Genomic DNA, 14,285 nt, shown 5'->3' on the forward strand with positions numbered 1-14,285 from the left:
TTAATTCAACCATCATTTTTACTTTTTATAATTTAATTTCCTACCTAATCAACAAAATTCCCACCAAAGTTGTTATCATTGAATGAGAAATGTATTTAAAAATAATATTCTGACTCTAAAGGTTCTAAAGATGGCAATTGTGCCGGGGAGCCTCGACCGAAAATTATAATTGAATAAAATGGTTTTTATGTAAGTTAATTCTTGCACAATTTTTAGCATTTTGGCTAAATACCCACCTGTCAAGTTAATTATGTGCTACAACCAATATGTTACAAATTAATGATCTCATCAATGCTAGTTGATAATGAGTGAGAACCGATAGTTTCGCTTTTGACTGGAATTTCTCAATAAATGGCAATAGGAGGTCCACAATAATTTACCAATCCGTCATTTTAAATTTGGTTCCAAAAATGTTATCAAAAGTGCGGGAACGATTGGACCAATCGGATTTAAGCGCAGAAACCATATGCTTTACACGTGTGGCAACTCGCAACAGCCACAAGGACCGGAGGCTGGAGTGCAACGATCGTCAATGACTAAATGAGAGAGGCAGAGAGACTTTATGGCTCTTTATCTGGAATATATCTTTTCAGCAGAGAGAGAATGGTAGAGAGGCGTGGGCCATTCTCTCGAATAACATTCGGAGAGTGACAGAGCGAGTCAGTCCAGTGCGCAACTCGCCAAGAGTAGGTTGGGAAGCCGCAGTGTGCTCTTGCGTCGCGTGATTACGTTGATGTTGTGATAAGGTCGTCAGTAGTGCAGCAGTAATCGGTCGAGGCTGAGGCGGAATTTAAGGTTAGGATTCGGACAAAATTATCACAAGTCTCCGTAATTTTCGTGGTCATTCCTTATTTTTTCGCTCGATCGAATCAGCATGTCGTCTAGAGCCAAGTTCAAATATTCGCTTGTGATTTGAAAACAGCTGGTTAGCTTCCTGCAGCACTCTCGCGTTCGGAACTCGTGTTTAGTATCAAAATCCTCTACTTAAAGTTACCTACTCTAAGACTGAAATTATTTGTGCGTGGATAATTCTCGATTCTACTTAAAATATTGTTCTTCCGTCAGGCTGATCTGTCTGTCGTAATCGTGTGTTCACAAGAGTTTCATTCCAGTTATCATCTTATCACTGACGAAATTCAGTAATCTCCCATTGTTTACATCCCAAGTTGCATTTGTTTTGGAGCTGATACCAAGAAATTGCACCGTGCTCGGTTTCTGAATTCTAATTCTGTTAAAATATTCACTTTCTGCTGCTATCTACCTTCTCTGCAGTTTCTCGTATGATCAAATTATCAGTTTCCTCTTAGTTTTTGGACTGTCAACTTGTAGAAATAGTTTGTGCTGTGATTTTCATTGGAGCCAAACGACTGATTATCTCACATGGTTGTAGATTTTTCATCAACAGCTCCGTCTAGCGGTTAATTTATAAGGTGGTAGGTGTTGTTTTTATCACACGGTGTGTAGCCTGTCAAATCTCACCATAAATTTTGAGGAGTGCGTCCTCCCTTCCAATTATAAACACCGGTCTGAAAATGCGGTTTTTCAGTTTAAAATGGCGATTCGTTTGCGTGTGTGTACTTTTAATTCTGACAATAAGTTGTGCTACAAGAACTCGTCCAATGTACATGAATCAATTTGCGGTGCAGCTTGCTGAAGGTGGACATGAAGACGCCAACGTCATAGCTGATAAACATGGCTTCAGAAACTTAGGACAGGTAATTCAAGTTTTCTTATCTTAACATTTATCTGCCACTTTCAATGTGATTAACCTTAGTAAAATCTACTCATGGAAAGCTCATTCAGAAGGCAATCTTTCTGCAAATGCTTTGCTTCATTAACGTACCTTTATCAATAAGTTAGCTGTCCAAGTATTCACAGAACGTGCAGCTTACTAACAGTTGCGTTGATATTACAGCAGCCAATACCAAGACTCATCCTTATTCCTTTACCTATGAAACTAAGCCTTGAGAGCTTGAGTGTAGGAGAGCGGGGAGAAATTAAGAAAATTCTAAAGGTCAAGACTTGATCACTTTCTATTACTGAAACCTGACACGCACAAATATAACACAAGATGGGAGACATAAACTGGAAAGAGAACTAGATAGAATTGAGAAACGCTAAAGAGCTGTGAGTGTTATTTGAGGGTCGAAGGTGTTGGGCGACTTGCGAGAGAGGTATAACGTAACGCTTGAGGTTCTAGAGATGGTTAAAAGATCTAGAGCTTAGGCTGCTCAGTCTTTTTATAGGGAAGCTTGTGTCAAGTGATCATTTGATTTCCATTGGTTGATTGGCCTTGGCTGTCTCTAATCTTGTCAATCAAATCATCATAATTTTGGTGAGAATTACTGAGATCAAGGAGTGAATGAACCAAAAGATCAATACTAAGCACAAGCTTCTGTATATTCTTCTCCAATTTCCTTTAAAAAGTCCTGATCATTTCAAAGACAATTTTTTTCTCTTTTTAACTTTATAATATGTACCTAGGCAATACTGCTTTATTGGCACCCATGTGATAATAAGTATTTATTTTTGTTTAACAATTATTTTTTCCCTACTTTTTAAAAGGGATAGATGCAGGTAGTCGGGGGGGGGGGGGGGAGGGTCTCAAACTGCATGACTAAAATATTCTATCCTATAAATTAAAATAATTCACATTTGACATCCAAAGCTGTGAAAACAACTTTCACCCATTATGTGTAAAATATTTAATGCTGAACAATTATAAACTTCAGGAATGATTTTCTTCTGTTTATGATTCTGACAAGTCTTAATCTTCGGTTTCCCATTTGTCCTCATTTTGCCATCCTTCAAAACCTTAAAAAATTGTTGCAGAAACCACTTATTTTTATCCTGTTCAAAGAAACGTTAAGAAAGTAGGAAGAAGATTTGAACAAACTGTACTTAGGTACTCTTAGTATTATAAAATCGTGTTGACTTACCTATCATTTATTCACTCAAAATAACCTTGATTATTAGACCAAACATTTTTTTATTAGTTAAAAAGAAATGATGAAATTTCAACTTTTTTTTTTTTTCTTAGAGGATGACAATACTTCCTCTCTACCCTAGGGGAGCGAGAAAGTAAAAATACTCATGCTGTTATATTTTAAATGCGCTGCTCTCATCATGTGTCTGTATGGGTCATGAGATTATGAGATCTTTCAATAAAAAAATAAAACTTTAGAGTATACCGATTTAATATTTTTAAACAGAGGAGCGATTTCTTGTGCCTACCAGTGAGATCAAGCAGATTCGTACGAAATTTTTTTTCGAGTGTAGTGATGCGTCAAGGATTTACCAAATTCGAGCCTTTGAAATTCCTCTTTTTTTTTTAAAAAAAAAAAAAAAAAAAAAAAAAAAAAAAAAAGAGCAAGGTTTCGTTTTTAGGTATGTAGGCGCTGCACTCTGGTTTTCTTTTTGTTGGTTTGCGCGGTCATTGACCCCAGCTTCCGGCTTCGCTTTTTCGACCGATACCGATCCTATTTTCCTAGGAGGGATCCCTGAGGCTTGGCTGTACAAAATTTCAATTAATGTGTTTAAACACAAATAAGTAGGTACGTAATGAAAGAAAGACTTGAGAAGAAAAATGTGCTTTATTTTTATCAACGCCTTTGCCAGGATTTCATGAGAGAACTTTAGGCCGGCCTCCTTAATTTAAATACTCCACTCCATAATTGATTCGATTTGTCATGAACTCCACTGAACTCCGTTGGTGAGGCTGTTAGTGTCTGAAACTAAAACGCCTTCACCTTTGTGCGTATGCAACACGGACATCCATAGAGCTCGAATAGTTATATCCAGGCGTTAAAATAAAATTCGTTTAGTGTCCCTGTCCGTCACATGCGGCACTAAATAAACCTTTGATTGTTCTGAAACCTACAAGTAATTCCAACGTTGCCTCTTGTGCCGATGAAGTAAAATCACTGATTGTTATCGCCACATTGTCAGTTTTCCTTGAAATTCATTATTTAAATATATTACAACGCTGTTGCTGTCCCTTAAAATCGCAAAAAATGAGGGTGATTTGTAGAGTTTGCTTTCACCTTCTTACATAAATCGTTCATTGTTTGGATTTTGTTTGTTTTTGCTTTCTTTGGGAAAACTAATTTTGAAGTTCAAGTGCGAAATTTGCCAAGAACAATCCCGATGATTCGCACGGACTTCGAAACGAAACGATGACTATTTGTCTCTAGGAAAAATGAAATGAATAAAGTTGGAAAAAGAAGAGAAAAAGAATAAGAGGGAGAAGAAGATAACAGTAGAGAGGAGTGAAAATGGGGAATCTCTGAGAAATTAATTTTATCGTGAAAAAATACGAGAAATTTTGGTGCTACCACGGTTGGCGCCCCTCACATCACGCAAGTGTGTTTTTGTGCCCCTCACTACACTACCGCGCAAACGTGAAGAACGGCGTTCTTCCTTATGTACGTTCTTGCTCATGCTATGTTCATGTTGCTTAGCATGTATTTTTGAGGAAAGTTATGCATATTTTTCTTTGAAATTTTCAGGTATTTTGGATCAAATCGTAAGCCAATTTGTCTTTAAAATTCGAGGAAAAATACTCAGAATTTTCCTAGGAAATCCGTTTTTTAACTAAGAAATCATGGCAACGCCTGAATGCGCCGTATGAACCCTCAGACGCTGCCAAGTTTCCTCCGATAAAAACCGAATTTACCGGAAAAATTCTGAATATTATTCTCCAAAATTTTCAGACAATTTTGTACGCAATTTAATCTAATATATCTGAAAATTTAGAGGGAAAATATGCGAAAATTGCGTCAAAAATACATGTTTTATCGAGGGAAATTTGGCAACTCTCGAATTTTCATACGGCGTTCTTCCTTAGCACGGCAGTATAGGCCTGATGCTTTGGGGCCGAAACCCGAAGCTGGGAAAATGATGAAACCGCGCGAAGAACGGTCCGAAGCGCGGATGAGCACGAGCGGCTTCAATTATCCGCACTAACATCGCGCCCGGGGGGGGGGGGGGGGGGGGGCGTAATTTATGGTTTTAAGGAACGACCGAAAGAGACCCTGATCCTATTCTTCGGATCCGCTCGTTAAGACATCTCGACGCCCGACACACTGCCATAATGACACTCTTATGTCACCGACGACGCCGCCGCACCAGCTCCTTGTCCTCATTAGTCAAATGATTTTTCGAGTCCGCGCCCGCCCGGCCCCGCTCGCGTTTCGAAAGAGCCCGCTCTGGGAAGAGTCCCGGCCCGGCAATGGGTCAATGTCACCCGCGGAAAAATTCAAACGCTTTTGCCCAACTGAGAGCTTGGGACCCGAAAAAATGCACTCCATCGCATAACCTGAACCAGACACTTCGATTGGGGGGGGGGGGGGGGGGGCCTTCCGCGTAGCCCCGGAAAATTTTCGAAATTTTAAAACATCCAGTACATATTCAGTTCGAATCGATTTTGTCTTGAATCAAGAACATGGTGTCTAGTTTTTTAAAAACCCGGAAAAATCAGGATTCATCAGGGAATGAAAATTTACCGGAAAAATCAGGGAATCTGTTCCAAAAACCGATAATCTCTTCTCCAACCTTCAAAAGATCGTTTCGTTTTCAAATTTGGCGGTCTAATCTGACGTGCGCCAAAGAAATGGCTGTAAGATTAATTAAAATCGATATTCATACCTAAAACTCTGGAAAATTATATTCTTTTCCCTAAGAAAATCCCAGGGAAGTGGGAGAAAGCTTCGGTTTCTCATCAGGGAATGAGCTCCTGAAAATCAAGGAAAATCAGGGGAAAATCAGGGAATGAGCTTCGCCAAGAAAACTAGACACCATGGACAAGAATGAAATCGCTAAACTTTAGAAAAAATTGAAAACGTTCGTCACTTAATTTTTGTCTCAAGCCGTCTGGAGGGTCCGATGCCCCCCCCCCCCCCCTCTTCAGCGGCGATTACCGCTCAAAGTTTGAGTTCATTTTACATTTTAGCGTCCATTCCGTCAACGTGCTCCGACCACATTCCTCTCCTCACACTGGTCTACTTGGCTACATCTGGCACCCAAGAGCATCCCTGATGGACTCGCTGGTTTGCCGATTCCAAAGTGCAAAACCCGTTAATCATAAAAATGACAATATTAATTAATCTCCAACGAAAAACAATTAAACTTTAAGATAAAATGCAATAATTTGAACAAGATTTAAGATAGGCACGAACCTACCTTTCATTTTTCTAAATCTGAAACATTTATCAACGGGATTCAAAACTCAAGTAAAATGCACGATTAAGAGGTTCGGGTGTAAAAACTAGTTCCGGACAGAGGAATCAAAGTCTGAAGTATGCACAGGGAGCATCGTCTTGGCTCAGGGAGGCATTGCACCTTTTTGTCATCAGTCAGCGTCCTTTCCATTTTTCTATGAGAAATAAATGGCTCATTACTCATTCCGTGGTATCGGTGTAGGAAGTTATTTCGGTTTGTAATAAAAGTTCAATTTTCGCCAGCGCTTGCTTTGAATTTTCTTTGTCGGGTTTCGTTGAGTTTTTCCCTGCTCTGTTTATCTTAAACCGTCGAGCATTGTTTCGAATCCATCAAGCGCAGTTAGCATATTCATTGTTTCAGCTTATCGAAAATCGTTTGCTTACATTTGAAAAGAATAATGGTCCTGTCGGATCAACAAGTTTAATAGAAGTATCGTACAAAACCTTCTTTTTTTTAAAAAAAAAAAATATATATTTAGAAAGGACTAATAGAACTACCAATGCTACAACTACGTACTTTTGTTGAATTAAAAAATTTAGGATGGATGAAAAACAAAAATAAACTGATATAATGATAAAAAACAACAATAATTATGTTTCTCCGTATAACCTTTAGAAATCAAGCAAGGGCGATAAATGCATGACATTTTTGTGTGCTTTTTATGCCGGAACTGTGCAAAAGTGCACGGAAAAAAATAAATTGCTGATTCAACAATTCAATTGCTAAAAACAGTGAGTGCAATGTTTCAATGTAGATTTTACAACAAAAAAATGCTACTCTAACCACATTGTAAACTAATTTAACCACGGGGGTGGTTAAAGTAGCATTTTTTTTGTTGTAAAATCTACATTGAAACATTGCACTCACTGTTTTTAGCAATTGATTGTTGAATCAGCAATTTAATTTTTTTCCGTGTGGCAAAACTACTGCGTGCTCCGAAGTGGTGACACGGGCTCAACGGAAATTTTTATAAGCTGATAGTGGCATTGCATCGGAAGGGTGAAAGCAAAAACCGCGTCCTTGCAATGAATCAAAATGGAGCCTCAGGTTTTCTATCCATTTATTGTAGAAAGAACCGTCTGGTAAAACTGATAGAGCCGTTAGCCTTAAGGCGGTTAGGAGGGTTAATTTATGAAATACACCGTGAAAATCGGATGAAGGGCAGAAAAACATGAGTTCGAACAATATTTGAGTAAATTCGCTTCATGAAGTTTTTGGCAGTATGGTTCTGATTTTCTGTAAAAGGAAGGAGAATAATAAACACCCACGCTAAATTTCTGAAGATGCTCTTGAACTACTTGTCTCTGTAGCCCTCATTAAAATGAAGTTGTTTTGTTCACCGTAGGTCAGTTACCTTCGTCAAGAATTCAAAATCCTTCAAAGCTAATTATGAACAAAAACCCTCACGAACTGAAGTGCTTCGCAACTCTTTAGCTGTTGACTCTGTAAATGGAGTGTTTAGCGCCATGAGCACACAAGTCATGCCCACCAGTTTTTTTTCTAATACAACCTGCGTCGTGCCAAAAATTTTCGAGGACAGAACTTTTTAGTGGGATTTTAATCTTTTCTCAAACTTCATTAGTACCTAATGAACGCAGATGGAATTTAATCGATTCATACATCTAATGAACAAAACCATTAGATTGGTCAAGAATCGGCACAAAAATGGGTTATTAAGGGGAGGGGAAGGGGTAGAGAGAGATGGAAAGGAGAAAGAGAGAGAGAGGAAGAGGCTGAAGTATGAGATGCCCGTGTTTGAAGGACCTATTCCAGAATCAAGATAAATGAAAAATATCTATGTCGCACCCTTCAAATTATATCAGAATCTGGAGCGGTGTAATTAATTTATTCTCGAGGCGCTGTAGAATACTTTTAAGAGGAAAGATGTTTCGAAACAAGCATAACAAGGGAGTAGAATTGCTTTTTTGCCTTGAAGGTTTTGACATTATTCTAGGGGACTCTTCTTTCGAGTGAGATTGTACCACCAGCACCCTAGAAATCTTTTGAGCTTTATTATCTTTTTGATTACCTATGCTTGCTAGAGGTGGATAGTCCATGATGACCATTTCGCGTTCAGGGCCCATCGTCAGACAGATATGTAAATTTAGCTCATGAACATCACCGTATTTGACGCAAGGAGTCATAATGCAAAACAAAGTAATGGAAAATAAACAAAATAAGAAACTAAATTGTATTGATTCCTCAATTTTAGGAAGACTTTCTTTAACTCTCACCAGGACTCATGGTGAGATGTTTACGGATTATGTTGGTGTAAACTAAAAAATCTGAACACAGCGGTGGCGCCCCTAAACACGAACTGGGGGAGCAGAAGGGGCTCCGGGGGGCTTATCCCAGAAATTTTCGAAATTTTAAAGTATCTAACATGTAGTTTGAGTTGATTTTATCATGAAAAATGACCATGTACAAGCGTCCTTCCTTCTTTCTTTCTTTTTTGTTTTCGAACGTACGCTCCCTTTTGGATCCGCCCATGCCCCTGCGTGGAAGAATGCTTACTACGAAATGTAAAGATACACCTTAAATATACGTAGATTCCTACGCGGGCAAGGAAATTATGAAAATTACGTGCTTTCCAGATTCACCGTGCCGTTCCGTTACTATACCATCGCACTGTCCCGACCTTTCAGCTGTATTGCCCGGCATTGATGCCCTACCGGCCCTACCGCACCGTGAATGACTCAGAATCATCATTACGTCACTTCGGTTCCGCGGGACCCGGGGGCTTCTTCAGCTGCAGCGCCGCGCCGTGTAGGTGGAGTTGGTCACCAGTGCGGAGAAACCGGCGGATCTAAGCCTAGAGAGCGGTCTGACAGAATTTCGACGTATCATTGTCATCGAGAGCTGTCTCCAAGCAGATCTCGTACTTTGCCGACTTGTGCTCGTTAAAGAAGCTTTTTAACTCGAGTATGCCGGGTTCGGATCGTATCGGACTCGTAACATACCACAGATGAGGAGTTGAGGACGCATCAAAAATCGGGGGAAAGGAATGAGGAGGATAAAAAGAATGAAGACAAGGAGGACGACAAGAAGGAGCAGAATAAGGAGGTCAAGAAGACGACGACAACGACGATGATGATGATGATGATGACGTTGATGACGCCGATGATGATGATGACGTTGACGACGCCGATGATGATGACGACGATTACGACGATGATGAAGACGATGACGATTACGATGACAACGATGACGATGACGATGACGATGACGATAACGATGATGATGATGATGATGATGATGATGATGATGATGATGATGATGATGATGATGATGATGATGATGATGACGACGATGATGATGCGGCGTTTTACTTCAATGACGGCCATTGATGCCGTCTAGAATTTTGCAGAAGGATAAAACCTGGGCTCCGATTAGGTGTGACTGATTGATAAACTTAAAATGAGATTGGAGTCAGTCACTCAATACTGCCTTGCTAAGCATGCTTAGCAAGGCAGTATGCACTAGGCAAGGCATAGTGCACTATGTCAACGATAAGTAGGCTTTAAGAGAATATCGACTTCAACTTTGGCCCCATTACATGACGTTCTATGGGCCGGTAACATGTTCATATCCTCTTTTTTCACACGTTTAAATTTAAATTTTTTAATTTTTTAAATGATTTTGGCGTGATATTGTTCCCATAAATAACGCGCGGAGCAAAAATTGAAATTTAAAAAACAACCGGCACGGTAAAAGCTTATTTTTACAGTACAGCCTTACGCACGCTTTCCCTTTCTTTTGATCAAGGCAGAATAGGACTAGACCCCGCCAAAGCATCTCAAATGCAACAACCTCCGCTGAACTCTCTACTCCCCCAGGCTTGCTTTGAAACTCATCGGAGTTCATTGCGACTATGATTCTAATTTTTGATTTTTCCTCGTTTTTATTTTCTCCCAAAAATCGCGTAGCAGTGGTCTTTTGGAAATTTGCTCAACAGTGGCGAGGCATGAATGATCGATCATCGATATTTCTTCGTTTGAGGCTATGACAAAGAATCGATTATTAAGGTGTTCGTTACGAACAACCCTGTTTTTCGATCCATTTTCATAAGGTTATATCGCGAAGCGCCACGTCACTGGTGCTCAATGCGGCAACGCCCCGTAATTTCCCGCCCACGAGGACGTATGTCGCGAAGCATCGTTGATTTCACTCGCGCATTGTATTGTTTCCCGAGTTTAAAATCGAGCAAACACTTGAGGACAAACTCGGATGTGGTGGAGTCTGCATCAAGAACATCGCGTTGATAGAGCAAGAAGATCGCAGAGTAAATTCTTCCCTTAAAATCACCGAAGCTGATTTTGAAACAGAAGCAAATTTCGTCGGGAAGACTTGCAGCGAGGCGCGAAAGAAGAAAAACAATCGAGAAAGGAGAAAAACGGGGAAATTATGATCAGATTATCGGCGTAAATTAGAGAACTGCCTCGGATGCCGCAGATTAAGCGCTGCTGACTGCTGCCAACCCTCCCGAACAAATGCTTTTTTCACCCTTATAAACAATGCAAAGTCGGCGAATTTATTTCAGGCAGTCGTGCAATCCTGGCGTTGTAGTATCCAAATCTCGCTGAAAATCATCACACGTAGCCCTGCGGGAGCAACGGGAAAAAGGTGGATTTTCGCGCGAAATCCGCAACGCCGGCGGCGGCAAAGTTTCGCGTCCGCTAATCCGGCTTCCTGGCTCATTAAATCATGCGGTTTAACGGGAGAGTTTTTAGGGTGGAGAAATTAAAAGCCGAGTGGTTGTTATCAATCACCCTCCGCCTCCGAAGTCTAGGCGAAAATGATGCCTCAGCGCTTTCGGGCTGAAATTCGCGGCGCGGCTTCCGGTTTCGAAACTGAAATATGCGAGCGGAAAGAGGGAAAGTTAGCTGTAATAAGGCTCTCCTTAAATTAGTTTCCGTAAAATTAATCTCGAGATTCACACCTTCTTCAGCTCCCGGCAAGGAATACAGAGCCTGAAAAAATAAGGACGCAGCGCATGAACTTCGTTTCAGTCGTTTCTCAAGGAGAGAAGACGGGTTGACGGTGCTGGAGGGACCCCTCTTGCTTTCAGCTTATTGAAAGTACCTCTCGTGGATAGCTCTCCTTATCTCTCGTGCGTAATTTCTAATGTACAAAATTGCAAGAAGTTTCCAAAATGCCGATCATTTCTCCCTCGTCATCCAGCCTACGGCCAGATTACTGGTGATTAGCCCCTTTTTTAAGATTTTAAAACCTGCTGTTCTGTTCACATTTTTCGCCATCCGGGAACAGCCAGATCGGACATTTCTTTCTCCTCAGCGGGCTGATTATTGAAATTGATAGACAAAGGTATAGACGAAGAAGACATACGGGGTATGGAGCGATCCTATCCATTGAAGTGGGTGGTTCCTATAGACTAAGGGAGAAAATGATGGACTAACTGTAGGGTCTCTCGTGGGTTGCCGTTAGTTAGTCTATTACCCACCATTTTTGTCCATTGCAAACACCCGCTTCCACCAATAGGATCCCTCCATATCCCTTTTGTCTTCTTTGTCTATGGCTTTGTCGATCAATTTCAATAATCGGCACGCTGGGTAGGTAATGCTTACCTAAAGTCTCCATGGTCCCGATGGGAGTTTTCCGAGCCCTGACCAATGAAAGTTTTGCGCGGAATTCAAATGTTTACAACACACCGCGACGGTGAAATTGCAAAAACGCGTGCCTGTTTCGAAATCTCCATTATTTTTTACTTTTTAAAGGAAACCAAAGCAACATCATGGCTTGAAGTTCACTCAAAATATTCTTTATAAAGAGAAGAAAAATCACTGAAATTTTCAAAAATGAGCGTTGAGTAGTTTTCCATATAGAAAATAAAGTATGATAGGAAATCTGCAACACTGCAAACTGAGATACGCTTTTCTGCAGTTTCACCATTGACCGGCTAATTATTTCGCGAAGAGCTGTAAAATTGGTAAAAAAGAGAAACTTCCTACGTATATCAGAATGTGTGCGAAAATAGTGGAAAATTTTTACGAAATGTCAATTACTTGAAAGATTTCCGGAAGAGACCTCTACTGAACCTTCTCACGTAGATCGCACCGAAAAAGATTATTCGAAATATCCAACTCCAGGGTCCAGTCCGATGTAATGTGGGGATTTATAGTAATTTTACTCTTCACTGTCTGAATGATTAATCCACTATAATCGGAGCAGAAAATCTAATCCAACCAACCAGAAACTCAGGCTCTGTTAAGCGAGATGACCGTGTTCAGTTGCACACCACGTTTTAGCTCAGCTTGCGAAACTACCGGCGAAATTCTGCTCCAAGTTCACGATCGCTGTGCCGCTTTGATCCACTCAAAATTGGAGCTTGTTGCGGGCTGCAACTCCCTCTCCACCTGGAGGGACCCCCCGTGGATTGGTACCGCGTCATGCGTTCAGCGTTTGGGACCATGCATGAGCGGGGAGGGAGAGGGGAGGATTGTCCTGCCATTATTCTGATTTATTTGCCGACCGAAGTATATGTACTCTATCGCAACTTACCGCAACGAAAGTATCGGATTTTTTTCCATTGCTCTCCGGCGAATGGCACTGACCCGGTTCTCCCCCTCTCCGGCGATTTGCTACAGCGCATCATATCTCTTGTGCTGGCGCATCTCGAAAAAACAATGAGCAATTTTCTCGGCGTCCAATTTACGGTGACTCGGTGTTGGCAGATCAGTGATCGAAATTCGGGTGCATAAGGCCTTGTCCACACGAGTGCAGTTTTCAAGAATTGTTAGTTCCACCTAGAGTCCCTTTATACTGAGAGTCAAGACAATGTGAATCCATTTCTGATTGGTTCCCGTATTTTAGGCCTTCACAGTGTCACAAACGGGAATAAAGATTACATTTTCACCGATTGCAAAGATTATAATCTGGAATGGACCAGGGAATTACGGGTTCGGCAAGGAACAAACGGAATGAGAGAAGGAACGGAGAAAGGAAGTTTAGAATGGGCCGATCAAAGATTACAAAGAACGTTCAATTTTTGTAATCTTTATTCCCGTTTGTGACTCCATGAGGGGTGTTGTCTTGACTCTCAGTATAAAGGGACTCTAGTTCCACCAAGAGGGGTGGGGGTGGGGGTCCAGTTCCTCGAACCGTGCTCGTATGCAAAAGGTCTGAAGTGGAAGAAGGGATTCTTTTTCCTTTGGGGGTTTGTCTAGGACCCCTGAAAATTCAGCTCAAATGGAAAGATGAATATCTCAGTGGTCAACAATCGGCCTAATAATCGGCCGTAGCTTCAAATGGGAAAATATTGAATTCAAACCCTTCCCCTTTTTTTAATAGAAGGAAGGTACCAAATTTTGCGATCTCGAAGAGTTGGCAGTTTCGCACGTTGCAATCAGTCGATCGGTCTGCCATTAACCTATGGAATAGGATCGATTGTCAAGGTGTTCGTAATGAACGACCTAACAATCGGTTTTAGCTTCAAATAAGGAAATGTTGATATCCGATGGTTCAAGCTTCACTACTGGTAGCTTGATAAACTTGACAAAATTGTACGGTAGTTCCTAGCGGAAAACACGACTGACATTTTTCTGGAATCATGATGACTAACATCAGCCGATGGTTAGTACATCGGAAGTTTGCGGCCACGGTTACAATTTAATGGGCCTGGAGATTTACAAATGTAATATGATTCTAAGTACGTAATGACTTTCCTCTGTAAAATTGCACGAACTCTTTTCAGTCGCTGAAATTGGAATCAAAATTTTGTAGTTTGATAATTCTTAGTGCATACCTTAACAATCGTGTTTTATTGTCTGTTGCAGGTCAGTACTCAGAATCAAGTTCATTCACAGTGACCAGTGTTCGCACTTATCTGGTTCGAAAATTCGCGACTGAAAGGAATACATTTTTCTCTCATAATGGTAAGACTGCCTGTTTTTTCTCTGTTAACCATTCAGTCGTAGGCAACTCATCGCACTGTCTTGCTGGGAAGGGCAACGCTCAACAAAGTGCGACTGATTTTGAATAAATGAGCGTGGCTAGAATTTGAAATCAGAATCACGTTTGCAGCCTCGTGCGAAGCGTTTTCACACACT

General features: G+C 40.8%; 1 protein-coding gene across 1 annotated transcript in view; it reads left to right on the forward strand.

The window, feature by feature from the left end:
* Positions 1 to 283: 283 nt before the first annotated feature.
* The window catches only part of Fur2 (furin-like protease 2), a 536,496-nt gene continuing 522,494 nt past the window's right edge, over positions 284 to 14,285 (forward strand). The window contains exon 1 of the mRNA XM_019049259.2: positions 284 to 1,715. Within this exon, the coding sequence (XP_018904804.2) occupies positions 1,533 to 1,715 (183 nt within the window). The 5' untranslated portion in view covers positions 284 to 1,532. The remainder of the gene's footprint in view (positions 1,716 to 14,285) is intronic.

The sequence above is a fragment of the Bemisia tabaci genome, chromosome 1 (genome assembly GCF_918797505.1).
Source record: "Bemisia tabaci chromosome 1, PGI_BMITA_v3".
Lineage (NCBI taxonomy): Eukaryota > Metazoa > Arthropoda > Insecta > Hemiptera > Aleyrodidae > Bemisia > Bemisia tabaci.